The sequence below is a fragment of the Telopea speciosissima genome, chromosome 8, assembly GCF_018873765.1.
Source record: "Telopea speciosissima isolate NSW1024214 ecotype Mountain lineage chromosome 8, Tspe_v1, whole genome shotgun sequence".
NCBI lineage: Eukaryota > Viridiplantae > Streptophyta > Magnoliopsida > Proteales > Proteaceae > Telopea > Telopea speciosissima.
This window is the reverse complement of record NC_057923.1, coordinates 51,573,501-51,591,321: the sequence shown is the minus strand read 5'-3', so window position 1 is coordinate 51,591,321 and position 17,821 is coordinate 51,573,501. Positions and strand designations below refer to the sequence as shown.

General features: G+C 43.3%; 1 protein-coding gene across 3 annotated transcripts in view; it reads right to left on the bottom strand.

Moving 5' to 3' along the window:
* Positions 1-17,821, bottom strand: part of LOC122671707 (6-phosphofructo-2-kinase/fructose-2,6-bisphosphatase-like) — a 146,557-nt gene that overhangs the window by 74,804 nt on the left and 53,932 nt on the right. For 2 of the 3 annotated variants that reach the window (XM_043869087.1, XM_043869089.1), the window contains exons 5-9: positions 15,017-15,226; positions 14,806-14,901; positions 14,421-14,519; positions 14,282-14,311; positions 13,665-13,721 (exon numbers count right to left, since the gene is read on the bottom strand). In XM_043869087.1, the coding sequence (XP_043725022.1) occupies positions 13,665-13,721; positions 14,282-14,311; positions 14,421-14,519; positions 14,806-14,901; positions 15,017-15,226 (492 nt within the window). The remainder of the gene's footprint in view (positions 1-13,664; positions 13,722-14,281; positions 14,312-14,420; positions 14,520-14,805; positions 14,902-15,016; positions 15,227-17,821) is intronic. The other variant, XM_043869088.1, reaches the window with a different exon arrangement.

Sequence of the window (17,821 nt, the reverse complement as noted above, 5' to 3'; positions counted from 1 at the left end):
GTAACTTAAGTTGTGATTTCATTAATCTATGTGTATTTAACTATTTATACATTAGGGTCGGCGACCGTATGTCATAAAGTGCAAGCCCAAAACACCTATTTGAATTCACATTTTTACAATTTTATGGTTTAAATGTGTTTATTAAGCTTAAATAAGGCTGTCCATGAAGTTTCAAGCCTAGATATGGCCAAATACCCCCTGAGATGGACCCCCTAAATATTGCAGAAAAAATGCAATATTTCGGTCATATTTCGCGGTATCTCGGATATTTCGGATATCTCGGTAGGCCCGAGATACCGATATATCGCGAGATATAGTACTATGTCAGTATCCGGGAAAGGATCCATCAGTTGCTTCCCCTTCCCTTACCTTGTCTTCTGTTTTGCATATTCCTAAATTCACTACTAATCTTCTCTCTATTAGTAGTATTACCAAACATCTGAATTGCAAAGTAACTTTTTTTCCAAATCATTGTGTTTTTCAGGAACTGGACTCAGGGAAGACGATTGGATCGGGTAGTGTGCACGGTGGATTGTACCTGCTTGATGATGGACTTCCTCTTTCAAGAGCGTTACCTTCTTCATTATGTCAGCCATCTTCATTCTCCTCTGAGTTACACCAATGGCATTCTAGATTAGGACTGTTGAGATGTGTGACCCGATATTATAAGGGTATTTTTGGTTTTTTATTTATGCTTTATTTATGTACTTTTGAACAAGGGTAGGATTGTAATTTGGGCTGACACTGTTCACATGAACAGTATCGTGAACAGTGTTTCCCTTTGTAATCTCTTTTATTATTATTATTATAAATAGAGAGCTTGACTGATCTCATTGATCATTCAAGCCATTCACGAAATTCCTGTTTTGTTAACAAGGCATCAGAGCCAAATACACTCTGATCTAGGTTTTCAAAACCCACCTCCCTCCCTTCAATTTTTTTTCTCCTTCCCTCCATCGAGCTTCTTCCCTTTTTCTTTCTTCCTCTCTTTTGGCTCTTCTTCTCCCATTAGGGTAGCACTACTGAGGTGATCGTAATGATCTAGCTACTGCCCCAATATACCTCCTTTTTTATGCCTCTTTTTTTGATCGAGTGGAGCTGAAAACACTGTCTGTGATTTGAAGATTCCTATTTTTTTGGGAGATCAGGCCTCTACATCTGTTTCGGTTGCATTTTCTGTTGTGGGGATCTTTATTTGATATTGTTCTCAGCCCCTATTCACTTCATCAGATTGGTTGAAGACACCAGCCCCTTATCGATCTCTCTTCTCAGGGTTTTTTTCAAAACCCTGACATTAATCGATCTTGGGGTTGGGCTGCTGGTTCCCGCTGCATCTGATTGGCACCCTTGCTGCCTTCATTCGACATCATTCCCAGCCTACATATCTGAGATTTTTTGCTCCAATATAGCCCTTTTCTATTAGGGGTCGATTCCAGAATTTTTTTTGGATATTTTTTGGCTGTTTGCTGCTTCATTGAAGATTGGTTACCTGCTGCAATGACTGGTTCAGATTCTTCTTTGGCCTCTTCTGGCATTGATGGCCAGCCCCGGACTGATTTTCTTCCCCTTGCTGCCCCAATCAAACTTGATGGCTCTAACTACCTGAAGTGGTCTCGGTCTACCTATTTGACAGTAACTGGCCGTGGCCTCACTGGCCATCTTCTTGGGACAACAACTAAACCAATGGAAGAGGGTTCTCAACTCAACAAGTGGTTATCGAATGATGCGATGGTGATGTCCTACTTGATCCTTTCTATGCAAGGGGATATCTCAGACAATTTTCTTCTACTGGACACTGCCCATACTATCTGGAATGGTGCCAAAGAGACTTATGGTCGCACAGGGAATGATGCACAGGTCTATGAGATTAGAAAGAAGGCTAATGCCACTACCCAACAGGAGCTCTCTGTCTCCAAATACTATGCTGCCCTCAAGAACATGTGGCAGCAATTGGATCATTACTCTGACTATCAACCCTCTACTGCTACTGATCTGGCTGCCTATCGCAAACACGTTGACAAAATACGTGTCTATGATTTTTTGGCTGGACTAAATATGGAATTTGATGTTATTCGGGTGCAAGTACTTGGGCAGTCCCCTTTTCCATCCCTAGAGCAGGCCTTTGCCTTGGTTCATAATGAGGAATCTCGTCGGGCTGCTATGCTGCATTCCTCTACTGTTGATCGCTCCTCCTTGCAAGTTGCTTCCAGTACTCCTTCTCTTACCACTACTGATGGTGGTACTGCTTTCCCTAAAGGTCCTGTCAAGTGTGAACACTGCAACAGGCTCTATCATACTAAGGCTCAATGCTGGAAGCTCCATGGGAAGCCTGTTGATTTTGAGGAAAATAAAGCCCGTGGGAAGTTTACGCCCAAGGCTCATATGGCTGATTCTCTTACTACTGCTGCTGCTGCCCCTTCATCTGACATTGGGCTTACTCGGGATGAGCTCCTAGCTTTCCGTCGCATGCTACAGAGCCTCTTCCGCTGCCTCCACTACGGCATCTACACCGCTGCCCCTCCTGGTTCTAATTTTGCCTCGGTACTCCGATCGATGAGTCGTGTGCATCGGCTATATCCAGATCCTTGGATTATAGATTCCGGTGCCATCGACCACATGACTGGCTCCTCCCATGTATTTCATCTTTATTCTCCATCTTCTGGCAAAGACAGTGTTCGAGTAGCTAATGGTTCCCTTTCTCCTATTAATGGGAAGGGTTCCATACGCTGCTCACCTACCCTTTCATTAAAATCTGTTTTGCATGTTCCGTCCTTTTCTACCAACCTTCTCTCTATTAGTAGTCTAACTAGAGATCTGAACAGAAAACTGACTTTTTTCCCTTCTCATTGTGTCATACAGGATCTGGAGACGGGGCGCACGATTGGGGGTGGTAAGATGCAGGGTGGTCTCTACTTACTTGACCCGGGTCAGCCTTCTACTTTGCATTCGGGTTCCTCTACAACTCATCATTTACTGATCCACCTCGTCCCCCGACTGCATCTCTGCGCACTGCCGACTTGGTCATCCATCCCTTAGTACTTTGTCTCTTTTGTTTCCGAGCTTGATTAAGCATTTTAATAGGAATGAGTTTTTATGTGAGGCTTGTGTTTTGGCCAAACAGACTCGTTCCAGTTATTCTTCATTAAATAAAAGAAGTGAGTTTCCTTTTGCTTTGGTTCATTCTAATGTGTGGGGCCCTGCCCGTTGTACTTCCCTTTCTGGTCATCGATGGTTTGTCTCGTTTATTGATTGTTATACTCGTGCCACTTGGGTGTACATGATGAGCCATAAAAGTGAGGTCTTCCTCTGTTTTCAGTTAGTTCATCGTATGGTTCAGACCCAATTCAATGCCACCTTGCGCATTTTACACAGTGATAATGGCAAAGAGTACATGGAGGGTCAGTTCCAACTTTACTTGGCTGCATATGGTATTGTCCATCAGACCAGCTGTGTTGACACACCAGCCCAGAATGGGGTTGCTGAAAGGAAAAATAGACATCTCCTTGAGGTAGCCCGGGCCATTATGTTTGCACGGCAGGTTCGTTCTCACTACTGGGATGATGTCATTCTTACCGCTGCTTATATCATCAACCGTGTGCCTACCTGTGTCCTTGATGGTCGTTCCCCCGTTGATCTCCTCCAGGGTTCCTCCTCCTTTGTGGTTCCCCCCAAAGTTTTTGGCTGTGTTTGCTATGTCCGCAATCATCATCCTTATGGGAAATTTGATCCACAGAGCATTCGGCGAATTTTTCTGGGCTATTCTGCGACCCAGAAAGGATACAAGTGTTACCATCCACCTTCCCGTCGTACTTTTGTCTCCATGGATATGGTCTTCCATGAGTCCTTGTCATATTATTCCCAAACACCTCTTCAGGGGGAGCAGGATCAGGGTTTTGAAGATGTGTCTGCTATTCTTCCGGCTTCTATTCAGGGGGAGCCCTCTGTAACTTCAGCTCCTATAGTGGCTCCTATTCAAGGAGCGTAGACCGTCACAAATCCCTGTTGATAAGGTATATACCCGGAGCGCACGAGAACAAGTTGAGACTACCACCACCACCATACCACCTCCACAATCGCCCGCACTGATCCGCATCCGCACCCTACTACATCATCCGGTAAGGATCCTTCCTCGACTTACCTATCACCGTCGTAAAGGCGTTAGGTCATGCACCCAACACCCCATCTCCAATGTTGTTTCCTATGATGCTTTATCTCCTTCCTATCGTGCATTTGTTTCTTCTCTTTCCTCTGTTTCTATTCCTCAGAAATGGCAGGAGGCAATTGCAGATCCAAAGTGGAAAGCAGCCATGCTGGAAGAAATGACGGCCTTACTTAAAAATGAGACATGGGAGCTAGTTGTTCTTCCTTCGGGTAAGAAACCAGTTGGGTGCAAATGGGTATTTGTTGTCAAGCAGAAGCCAGATGGAACAGTGGATAGATATAAAGCCAAGCTTGTGGCCAGAGGCTTCACTCAGACTTATGGGATCGACTACCAGGAGACATTTGCCCCTGTTGCGAAGTTGAACACTGTCCGGGTCTTACTTGTCTTGTCTTTCAACTTTGGTGGACCTACAAGATTGGATGTAAAAATGCATTTCTTCAGCGGGAGTTGGAAGAGGAGGTCTATATGGATGTTCCTCCGGGTGTTTCCTCTGACAAGACCCATGGGAAAGTTTGTAGGCTCAAAAGGGCACTCTATGGGTTGAAGCAATCTCCACGGGGATGGTTTGGTAGGTTTCATAAAGCCATGGTCTCCTGTGGATACAAACAGAGTCATGCTGATCACACTGTTCATCAAGCGAAAGGGAGAAAAGGTCACTCTTCTCATAGTTTATGTTGATGACATAGTTGTGATCGGTAATGATACGAGATGAAGTTTCTCACCAAGGCTATCTTGGGACGGGAATTTGACATAAAAGATCTAGGACAGCTAAGATATTTTCTTGGGATTGAAGTTGCCCGTTCTCCAAAAGGCATCTTTCTCTCCCAGAGAAAGTTGTTCTAGATTTACTATCAGAGACTGGTTTGCTTGGTTGTCATCCTTGTGACACTCCCTTGGAAGCTACTACCCGTCTGCAAGAGAAGGATGGTGAACCTGTTGATAAGGGCAGATATCAACGATTAGTGGGCAAGCTGATTTATCTCTCCCACACCAGACCAGATATTGCAATTGCCGTGAGTCTTGTGAGCCAGTTCATGCATGATACTTATTCCACTCACATGGCTGCTGTTCTTCGTATTCTCGATTACTTGAAGTCAGCTCCAGGAAAGGGGATCCTTTTGTCTCCTCATGACCATCTTCGCATTGAGGCTTACACAGATGCTGACTGGGGAGGTAACCCTGACAGGAAATCTACCTCCGGCTATTGTACTTTTACTGGAGGAAATCTAGTCACATGGCGGAGTAAAAAGCAAAATGTTGTGGCAAGATCTAGTGCTGAAGCTGAATTCCGTGCCATGGCCCGGGGCATATGTGAGTTCTGTGGCTTCGAGTTTACTCCTTGATATCCGTGGTTCCGTTCATCTTCCAATGATGTTGTCTTGCGACAACAAAGCAAAGAATGCACTGCCCACAATCCAGTGCGCATGACCGTACTAAACATGTGGAGATTGACGCACTTCATCAAGGAGAAGTTAGAGAGTGGGCAGATTTGTATTCCTTTTGGGAAGTCCGGAGATCAACTGGCTGATGTCTTCACCAAAGGGTTGAGTGGGAAGTTGTTTTATCCTAGTCTAGTCAAGTTGGGCATGTGTGATATCTATGCCCCAACTTGAGGGGGAGTGTTGAGATGTGTTACCCGATATTATAAGGGTATTTTTGGTTTTTTATTTATGCTTTATTTATGTACTTTTGAACAAGGGTAGGATTGTAATTTGGGTTGTGACACTGTTCACGTGAACAGTGTGGTGAACAGTGTCGTGAATAGTATCATGAACAGTGTTTCCCTTTGTAATCTCTTTTATTATTATTATTATTATAAATAGAGAGCTTGACTGATCTCATTGATCATTTAAGCCATTCACGAAATTCCTGTTTTGTTAACAAGGACACCCCCCCTTAGGAACTTTATCTCATTTATTTCCATGCTTAGTTAAGAATTGTAATAAAGAAGAGTTTTTTTGTGAGGATTGTGTCTTGGCCAAACAGACACGTTCAAATTATCCTATTTCTAATAAAAGATGTTCTTTCCTATTCAATTTGGTTCATACTGATGTGTGGGGTCCTAGTCGTAAGGTTTCTATTTCTGGTCATCGATGGTTTGTCACTTTCATAGATTGTTATTCTAGGTTCACTTGGGTCTATATGATGCACACAAAAGGGGCCGCTGATGGATCATGTGGATAATGCGCTCTAGGTTGACACCTCCCTTCAAGTAAAGGATGTGTTGGGGGTGGAAAGCAGGTGGAACCAAGCAGTCATTGGCCAGATTGATGCAGATGAGGTTAGACAAGGGATACTCCAGGGCGGCTATATGATTTCAGGGAAGCCAAACAGGCTGGTTTGGACCCCTACTAGTGATGGCGTCTTCTCTGTGAAATCTTTGTGGAACGAGCTGAGAGGACGCTCTCCCGAGTGTGGCTATTCCAGATGGATTTGGAATCAGACGCTGCCAACAAAAATTGGTTTCTTTACGTGGCAAATTTTTAATGGTGCGATTCCCACAGACGAATCAGTGAAGAAGAATGTTATTCCTCTGGTGTCAAAGTTCAATTGTTGTGGGAGCCCAAGATGTGAGTCGACAGATCATAGCCATGCATTTGGTGGGACTGCTACTAGGGTGTGGAGCTTTTTCTCGGAGATCTTTGATGTCCCAGATGTTTCAACACAAGATGTTAGAAGCCGGATTTTGTTGTGGCAAGAATCGGCTAGTTGTAATAGCCTTATGGCCTACATTGCTGGGCTGCTGCCCTCTTTGATCGTGTGGGAACTTTGGAAGGAAAGGTGCAACAGAAGACACGGGGAACGGATGAGGTCTGCTAGGGTTGTCATTGGCGGCATTATGGCTTGGGTAAGATGTCCCTCCAAGCTTGGCAAAAGCTGTTCGATGAGGGAACAGCAAATTCGTGCAATTCTTGGAATTGCAACCCCGCCAACTAGGGTTGCTCACGCCTATCCTGGTTTACCCGTGCCCCCCATTTGTGTCACTGAAGTTGAACGTGGATGGAGCATGTAGAGGTAATCCAAGCGAAGGGGGAGGAGGAGGAATCATAAGGGACAGCGAAGGGGTGGTCATAGCTGCCTTCGCTAATTTCTATGGTCCTTGTACGAACTCCATCGCTGAACTACGGGCTATGAGAGATGGATTAAAGCTATGTCAAGAGCTAGGCCTTGCGGGAGTGGCAATTAACTCGAACTCTATCTCCACCGTGCACATGTTTAATCTCAGAAGATGTGGATTATGGAAAGGGTGGTACTGGTTTCACGAGTCCATCGAGCTGATCGAGTTGATAAATCCTTGCATCTCTTTTGCTTATAGGGAAAGTAATAGAGCTGCGGACTGGCTGGCAAACCATGCGTGCAATGTCAGTCAGTCCTTCACTTTTGGTCAAGGCGACTTGCCACAGGGAGATTTGCTACGCATTCTAAGGGAGGATAGGGCTGGTTTCCCTATGCTCAAGCAGTAGTGCATATTGATTCTTTATTATTTGTGTTTTCTGGGTTAGGGGTAAGGCGGGTCGTCTCCCCCCCCCCTTGTATTCATATATTCTTTTTGGAACTTAATTAAATTCTAGGGGCTGCCCCAGGTTCCAGAGAATATTCGGGTTAAAAAAAAAAAAAAGCTGAAGTTTTTTCCTGTTTTCAGCACTTTCACAAAATGGTTCAGACCCAATTTGATGCCACTCTAAAAGTCTTGAGAAGTAACAATGGGAAAGAGTATATGGAAGGTCAGTTCCAAAAATACCTGGCTGCCCATGGCATTTTACATCAGACCAGTTGTGTTGATACTCCAGCCTAGAATGGTGTGGCTAAGAGGAAAAATCACCATCTCTTGGAGGTGGCTAGAGCACTTATGTTTGCTCGAACTGTTCCCTCCTTCTATTGGGGGGATGTTGTCCTTATTGTAGCCTATTTAATCAATAGGCTGCCCTCTCGGGTATACTTGGTTCCAAGTCCCTTGTCGAGCTTCTACACGGCTCTTCCTTTTTTATTATTCCCCCTAGGGTTTTTGGATGTGTTTGTTATCCTAGGGATACTAAATCCCCTGGTAAACTTGAGCCCCGCAGTCTCCGCTGCATTTTCTTGGGTTACTCTGCCACCCAAAAGGGGTACAAATGCTATTACCCTCCTGCCCAACGTACCATGGTGAGTATGGATGTCGTCTTTCATGAGACTCTCTCCTACTATTCGTCCCCGCCTCTTCAGGGGGAGACTGTTAGTGAAGATGTGTTGCCCATAGAACCTCCCCTTCCATATGTTCACAATGAGTCTGTTCCTGTTCCTCCTATTCCTAATCCTCCCTCTGCCTCAGGGGCAGAGGTTCCTATACAGGGGGAGACCATCACAGATAATGTTGACATTCCTATTCAAGGGGAGACAACTTCAGTCCGGCTAACTCCAGTCCAGAAAACCATTAGTGAACTTCAAAAGAGTATTGATGATTAATGTGCAGGCTTATACAAGAAAACATAAGCAGTTTCAATACACTGTAGCACCAATACCCATTCACTTGCCGAACTTGGATCCAAAACCTGCTCCTCTACCCGGTAATACTTCTTGTCTTAATCTACCTATTCCTATTTGCAAAGGTGTCAGGGCTTGCACTAATCACCCTATATCCCATGTTGTTTCCTATGACTCCCTTTCACCATCTTTTCGTGCTTCTGTTTCTTCTCTTTCTTCTGTTCGTATTCCTAACAATTGTCAAAAAACTCTATCAGATGAAAATTGGAAGGCAGCAATGATGGAAGAAATGGAAGCCTTGGAAAAAAATGACACATGGGAGCTTGTGGTTCTTCCACCAGGGAAAAGGACTGTTGGATGTAAGTGGGTGTTTGTAGTGAAACAGAAGGTGGATGGCACTGTGAATAGATATAAGGCACGACTCGTGGCAAAGGGGTTCACTCAGACATACGGGATTGATTACCAGGAGACCTTTGCCCCTGTTGCAAAGTTGAATACTATTCGAGTTTTGCTATCTTATGCAGTCAATCTTGGATGGGATTTACAACAGCTGGATGTGAAGAATGCTTTCCTAAATGGAGAACTGGATGAGGAGGTGTATATGGACATTCCACCAAGGTTCTCTTGTGACAAAAACCAAGGGAAAGTGTGTAAATTGAAGCGTGCACTTTATGGGCAGTCACCTAGAGCATGGTTTGGCTGGTTTCACAAGGCTATGGTTTTTGTGGGCTACAAGCAGAGAAATGTGACTGATCACACTCTCTTTATAAAGAGGGTTGGTGAAAAACTCACTATTCTAATAGTTTACGTTGATGACATTGTGGTTACTGGCAATGATGGTGATGAGATCAGCCGTTTGAAGACATTTCTTGGGCAGGAGTTTGAGATTAAAGATTTAGGAAAGCTATGGTACTTTCTTGGGATTGAAGTTGCCATATCTTCTAAGGGCATTTTTCTCTCCCAAAGGAAGTATGTCCTAGATTTATTGGCTGAAACTAGTTCGTTAGGATGTCACCCTTCATATAGCTATGAATGCTAATGTTCGTCTCAAAGAAAAGGAGGGTGAACCTGTTGATAAAGGCCGGTACCAAAGACTAGTGGGGAAGTAGATTTATCGCTCACACACACGTCCTGACATTGTTGTTGTCGTGAGTACTGTGAGCCAGTTTATGTATGATCCTCACTCTTCTCATACAGAGGTTATTCTTTGTATCCTTTACTACTTGAAGTCAACTCCTGGAAAAGGCATTCTCCTGTCTCCTCATGGTCACCTACGGATAGATGCATACACTGATGTTGATTGGGCTAGTTCTACAGATCGCAAGTCTATCTCTAGGTATTATTCTTTTGTAGGTGGCAACCTTGTCACTTGGCGTAGCAAGAAGCAGAAAATGGTGGCTCGTCCTAGCGCTGAAGCAAAATTTCGTGCTATGGCACAAGGCATTTGTGAGTTGCTTTGGCTGAAAGGTTTGCTACAAGATCTTGGTGTTCCTATTCATCTTCCTATGTTGTTGCACTGTGACAACAAGGCTGCAATCAGCATTGCACATAACCCCATACAGCATGATCGCACCAAGCATGTTGAAGTGGATAGACATTTCATCACAGAAAAATTGGAAGAAGGGCTGATTTGTGTTCCCTTTGTGAATTCTGTAGATCAGCTTGCTAATATTTTCACCAAGGGATTGTCTGGAAAGTTGTTCCATCCTAATCTAGTCAAGTTGGGCATGATTGACATATTTGATCCAACTTGAGGGGGAGTGTTGAATAATGTGTACCAGAATACCGAGGGGTATTCTGGTCTTTTTGGTATTTTATTTATGCTTTATTTATGTACTTTTAAACAAGGGTAGAATTATAATTAGGGCTGTGACAATGTTCACGTGAACAGTGTCATGAACAGTGTCGTGAATAGTGTTTCCCTTTGTAATCTCTTTGATTATTATTATAAATAGAGAGCTTGACTGATCCCATTGATCATTCAAGCCATTCAGTCCAATTGTGTTTTATTAACAAAAGATCTGGGAGAAAACAGGGGAGAAGGATCAGACGCAGAGATAGGGGAAGGGGAGGAGGCATGGACAGAGTGGGGAGTAGAGGAGGCTGGCAGGGGATGGTGCAGGCCACCTGGTTTCAGAGAAGAGGAAGGCGATAGGTTGGCTGGCTGGAGGAGAGAGGGACAGAGGTCGATTCATCGGGAGATGGGTTAGCTACATCGTCACAGAGACCATCGGTCTGAAGGATGGAGAATTGATTTAGACCAGCAGTAGCCATTGAGGGGACCAAAGGATGGCTTCGTGGAAAGCCAGCAGCCGGGATCTTCTTGCGGCGAGACCTGCGTTGTCTGCTTCTTCTCCAGCCACGGCTAGGGCCACGGAAGTAGAGCCTACCGAAATGGCAGGCGGAGGATCGTGAGAGGAATTCTGGCCATTTCGGAAGGTCAACTGGTCCAGCGGATCATCCACAGGGTTGGTATCTTCAGTAGCATCTTGGCTGAGGTTTGACAGAGGAGCAGCGACTTCAGTAGCAGCTTCACAAGGAATCGAATCTACCTTTGGGGCACAGAAGGAAGATCCATGGCCAAAGGTTTTACAGATGAGACAATGGAGAGGCTTCCAATCATAAAGAACTTCTTGTTCAAAAGAGTAGCAATCTCCTTCCTTTATTTTGATGAGAGGAGGGAAAGGAGATTCTGCAGATACCTCAACACAGATACGAGCAAAGGCCAGCTGACCCTTCCTCATAGTTCTAACATCCGAAAAGAAGGGATTACCCACAACAGATCCTACCATGCTTAGACCTTCCGAACATCAGAAGTGGAGCGGCAACCCAGGAAGGGAGATCCAGAACGGGATGGTAGAGAAATCTACCCAATTCAGTTGGAGATGACACTGCCATGGTCGGAGAAATAAAGGCTTCTTCCCAACTTGCCAGGGGCCTCCTTCAAGGGCACGGCTTTTGTCGGCTTCATTAGAGAATTTTGAATACAAATAAGCCATTGTCCAGAAGAAAGGTTTCAAGGTTTCCAAGGGGCCTCCATTGTTTGGACAGTGAGAGCTTCACAATGTGGAAAGGTGGGCGGGAGCCAAGAAAATGGCCAACCAAACAGTTACCCCAAAGATTTGCTTCATTGTCGAGCAGACCAGGAGGGCAAAAGACAACTCTACAGTCACTCTCACTGGCTTGGCCTTGGATCAGCCTGAAATTTCTGGGGGAGGTCGGAATCTTGAAGACTTATTAATTTAAGCAAGAAATCGAACGATCCAGCAACTTTAAATTTGAAAGAAAGCTGCTGAAACAGGGACTGGCGGATGGGTTCAGAACCAACCTGGTTGCAGGATTGGTTTTCACGATAGGGTTAGTGTTTGGGGCCCATGTTCTAGGATTTTGGTCGCCCGGTCACCCCTAAGGTTAGTTCCAACTCCCAGAAGTTGAGGCCGAAAGAAGTTGTGCTGAAAGAGATCAAACTCTCTCTAGGACTGAACCAGTTACGCTAGAACAGAATAGAATAGGGGAAAAACAATAATAGAAAGCAAGAAGGAAATGTTGTAATATGGGTTCAAGGGTATTTTAGTCTCTAAGGATATTTTAATCCTTGTACCTATTCTAGAATGTTCTCTTCATCATTACAAATAAAGCTGGGCTAGTGTCTAAGGACATAAGCCATTATTCTCAAATCTCACATGGTACCAGATGTAGTCATGTAGATAGTAGAGGCAAGGAGACCCTACTTCATCTATATTCAACAACTAAGGCCTCATATATTAAGTACGGCAGCGTAGGTGCTGCAACCCCGGGGAAAATTATTAACAGACTCTCAAACCAGAAATTGAGTGGTAAGGACTGATTAAGAATGCTCTAATACATGTAGCAACAGAGAATTGGATAACCAGTCTTCACAAAGGAAAGAGAGAAGGAAGAAGATGAAGAGAGAAGAAAGAAGAAAAAAGAGAGAATGAGAGAAGAATTCTGGAAAATGATAGGACTCAAATTATTCCTAGCATGGTCCAGCAGTTGCCTTCATAATATATTAAACTACTAAGAGTCCAAGTCTAATTACACCTTAAAGTACATAACAAAAGGACACAAACACACTAAACTCTATCGCTTAACACACGCACCCCAATATAGGGACACTCCTCATATCATGTTTACACTTTAACACGTTTCATTTCAAGCCGACCCGAAAGCAACCCATTTATTAAACATTTCATGTCATGTTGTGATCAGGTTAGGGACTTAGGGGTACTTTTTTGCAATTTTGTTTAGGTTGACCACTTGACCGACCTGACCCATTTAATATTCAGGTCGTGCCTCAGGTCAAGCCATTTTTTGTATATATATCACAACAACACATATCTCAATGTGAATCCTATAAATAACAATAACAACAAAAACCAAAAAGAAATAAAACAATAAGAACAAAAACAAACAAAAAAAAAAAAAAAAAAAAAGCAGGAACAGTTGAGGTGACAATGTTTTTTGTCCAACCCATCTGCATGGCTCTGTCTGAGGCTTAATGGGTTCAGACATGAATCTTCTGCCCAATGTGAAACAAATATCCTCCATAAGGCTCAGGTCAGGTCTAGGTTTGAGAAATAAGGAAACTCAATTTGATTATCTGGATTACAGGTTAGAGATACTAAGATGTATAAATAATAGGTTGATTTATTTAATTCATTTTTCATAAGTACTAGCCTAGTTGGTTGGAGACGTGAGCTATTAACTTCTGCCTCCTGAGATCAAATCCCAAATGAGGTTTCTTGCCATTAACTAGACTTAAATCTTACTAATACTGTAAGAATTAGTTCTCTCAAAAGAGGACAAACAAGGTTGGAGTTGGAACTGGGTTGGACGAAGACAGAATACCTTAACCAAAACCTGCATTCAGGTCAGTCATACACTAACCACTCCATTTTGCCACCCATACACAAAAATTTCCCATCAGAGAACCAAATAAAAGAGGAAAAATTATTAATTTATTGTGTCCATAGATAGATATATGAAAAATACACCACAGGATCTTTTGATGCAAATTCACCTCATTGCGTGCCTCCATGCCTTCTGCATTGTCAACTCGAAAAAAATCAGCCGACTGCAGCAAGAAAAGTTTAATCTATCATTTCCAAATGGCCATGGCCATGAAAAAAAGGAACACTCTTCTAGTTAATCTTTCCAAAAAAAAATTATGAGACAGTTAAATAGTAAAATGTTAAGACCAAACAAAGATAAGTTAGAATGCAATACTAATTTTTTTAGAAAAAAAATTGTACTTTATTTAAGCATAATCAGAACTTTCTCCTTATAGCTTTCTCTTTCTTCTTTTCAATCAAACTTCTTTTACACATCACAAAAATCTAACCTATTATGCCTATCCAGACCCTCCATGCAATGGCATTTTCATAAATCAAAGCCCTAATACGGGTGTATGTGATCTCATTTAATTGTATACAACAAACACCATTTTAATGTCTCACATTATTTTAACAGGAATAAGAAACTAAATTTCTCATGAAATGTCCTCAGAGAAACATTGGGAAAACTGAAATACTAAAAACAAATGCCAAATGTCAAATTGTAGTAAATGCATGAAATTTATAATAATGCGAATCACAAATGAAGCAGGCATTTAGCAAACGTTCAGATACTTTAGCATACCTGATTTGTTCCATGCTTGAGGCGACGATACTGTTACAACCAAGATTTGAGTCTCGTCAAATTTCATCGTGGATTTGTGGTTGTCACAAGAGCACTAAGGATTAAAAAAACAAATTATTGTAGTAGGGGGTAAATTTACCTTCCCAATATTGAAATGTTTAGTATCATGTCCCAACCAGCGGAGATACCTTGTAAGTTTGGCAGCAGTAAAGGTCTTGCCTTGGGCAGGCAATCCAACCTAAAAAATTAGCACCTTCTTAGGACCAAGTCTTAGCAAAGAACTGACAGGGCCTAGTTCCCACAATAAGTAAAAACCATATTTCCACTTAAACCATAGTATCTCCTACAAAAATACCTAGAGCCAAGTAATGTGGTGTATAGGGTTTTCATGTTAGCTGCTTCTAAAACACATTCAAATCACTCTGATATGGGATATAACACCATAGATTTGAGTCCCACCAAGTTTACACCAAATTAAATGGGGAAAAATAAGCATGAAAAACAATTCACAAATGGAAAAATACCAAAACAATTGCCAGATGTCTATCCTCCTTAGGTCCAAGCATCTGATCAGCTACAGCTCCAGCTGCAACGGCTCCAGCAGCTTCTGGCATGGCATTCTGACAATTAGAAGAAAGAACACAAGATTAAAATCATCACCAGATTTTCAATTAAATCTTTCTCATGAAATATAATTCAAGAGAAAGGAGAAAAACCTTGCAGTCTCGTACCAACCTGGGTTTCAGAATCCAGCTTCAGATCCATAGTGAAAGTAGTTTGACTAGATGATTTAACTAGTCTTGGAGATCCCACCCCTCTATCCACAAAGAGGCCCCTGTGACCCTCCTGCTTTTGCATAGGTGACAATGTTCCCACTGACTTTGACTCAACCAAATCAGGCGAGAAATAAACTTCAGAAGGATCTGGAACAATGACTTCCATTTCCTAAGTGAAAACACAATTAGTCGTACCACTGGATCCATAATGTATAAACTCAACAAACAAGAACATGACGGCAGAAGACACAAAGTGCACCTATTTCACACGCAATGAAGAATAAGCAATAGCATATAACATGCTTCATCAAATTTGAGGAACATAAAACTGAGGAATATCAATTCACCACCTTCAACTTTAAAAAAACAAAAGTGAGGGGGGAAAGAAATAAAATCACCCCACCCATCAACATATCAGATTTTGATTTCTTGCAAGAGGATCACCATTTGAATTTTAATGCAATATACAGAAGCACCAAAAGAAGAGGGCGGGCCTCGGCGCAACGGTAAGGTTGCTCCATTGTGACCCAGTAGTCGCAGGTTCAAGTCGGGAAACAGCCTCTCCTCGAGGCAGGGGTAAGGCTGCATACATTATGAGTTAAAGTTTGAAGTAATGGAAGAGAGCAAGAGAAAAGGAGAGGAGAGTAGGATGAAGAAGATGACTTGGGGAAAGAATCGATTTCTCTCCCTTATATTCACTTACTTGCTTATAATATGGGCAATTATAGAAATACCCTCATACTAACATAAGGTAGCCTAGGGAGGTAAACAAGAAAAAATACAATACAAGATAATGTCACAATAACCTAGCCCTTATTACATGAACTCTAACATTCCCCTCAAGCTAGGGAATACCTCCCATGTTAGTTGTGATGAAAGACATGCAGAGCTTAGGCCTTCTATGATGTATGTCTTTGAATAGAGCTGATTGGAGGGCAAAGGTTCCATGTAGCCAACCCCATTTAGTTGGGATAAGGCTGAGTTGTTGTTGTTGTTGTAGGCCCAGCTTGCTCAATAGGGTACTGAACTGGTGAGAGTTGATCCCTTTGGTGAAGATATCTGTCAACTGGTTCCTTGTCTTCACAAAAGGAGTACAGAACGAAATGTCAATCCACCTCAATGTGTTTTGTCCGGTCAAGTTGAAGATTGTAAGCTATACTTATAGCAGCTTTATTATCAAAATAAATTCGCATAGACTCCTCAGTATCAAACCCCAACTCTTGGACCATCTTTTCAACCATATAAATTTACACACTTCATGTGTCATGGCTCTAAATTCTACTTCTACACTTGATCTAGCCACTACAGGCTGTTTTTTGTTTCTCCAAGTAACCAAGTTACCACCCACATATGTGCAATATCCTGATGTAGACTGTCAGAAACAACGGAGGTTACTTTAATGTCAGTTGGGATTCCTTTGGCTTCTCGATGTTATTGCTGCGGGAACCCCTAGAGGGAAACAACAGATCATTGCCTAGTTAGTGGTGTTACTGCGGCCAAGGTGTGGGCGTTTTTTTCTCGCCTATTTGATATGGTGCCTCACCCTGGCCAGGATGTCAAGAGTCGGTTAGCACTGTGGCATGGGTTGGCGAGCTGCCGGTGCATCAGAGATTATATTGTTGGGCTGCTGCCCGCTCTGATTGTGTGGGAGCTCTGGAAGGAAAGGAACAGCAGAAGGCATGGGGAGCCAAGGCGTACAGCTACCACAATCATTGAGCGCAATAAAAGTTGGGTGAAAGAGCACCCGCTCCCCGCAAAGATTGGCAGACGTGGGTCTGCAAGGGATGGGCTGATTCTGCAATGGTTTGATCTCGTGGTTGCTCCAGCCAGAGCCACTCGGCCCCTCCCTGTTTTTTGGTGCACCCCTTCTGCTGTAGTTCAACTTAATGTTGATGGGGCCTGTCGGGGCAATCCTGGAGACGGAGGGGGAGGGCGTGTCATCCGAAACACTGAGGGAGCAGTCCTGGCAGCCTTTTCTAACTGCTATGGGAGATGCACCAATGCTATTGCAGAGCTGAGGGCTTTGAGGGTTGGCCTTCGTTTATGCCATGATCTGGGGTTCAAGGATGTGATTGTTCACTCAGACTCGGATACCACAGTTAGACAGATAAACCTTAAGAGGTGTAGCCTGTGGTAGGGGTGGTACTGGTTTGATGAGATCCTCCTGCTGATTGAAGCGACGAGGGCGACTGTGGCTTTTGCTTACAGGGAGAGTAACAGGGCTGCTGACTGTTTGGCCAAGCGGGCTTGTGGCTCTCAATGTTCCATAACCTTTCAGCCGGACAACTTACCTTTGGGCGATTTTCAATGTATTGTAAGGGAGGATAGAGAGGGCCTACCGGTCCTTAGAGCTTAGCACCTTGGGTGACTACTCTCTAAGGGCAGGATAGGCACGTTTTTGTTCTAGTGAGCTGATTTGCTTTGGGCTGGGGTAAGGCGGGACGTCCCCCCCAGTATTCTTTATTATTTCTTGACTTAATAGGGGCTGGCCCCGGTCCCAGAGAAGTTCGGGTTAAAAAAAAAAAAAAACAGATCTTGCCCAATCAGCATCAGTGTAGCCTTCAATCCTGAAAAGGTTGTGTCTGCCTGTCTGGTGTACAAAAGTCCTTTCCTTGGGGTAGATTTCAAGATACACAGCATCCAAATGCCCACTCTTGGGAGCATGCATAAACTGACTCACTACCCCAACCACATTGGTGATTCTAGGTGAGTTAGAGAAAGATCAGTTTTGCTCAATACAGAGGAATGCATGGTCTGCCAATGT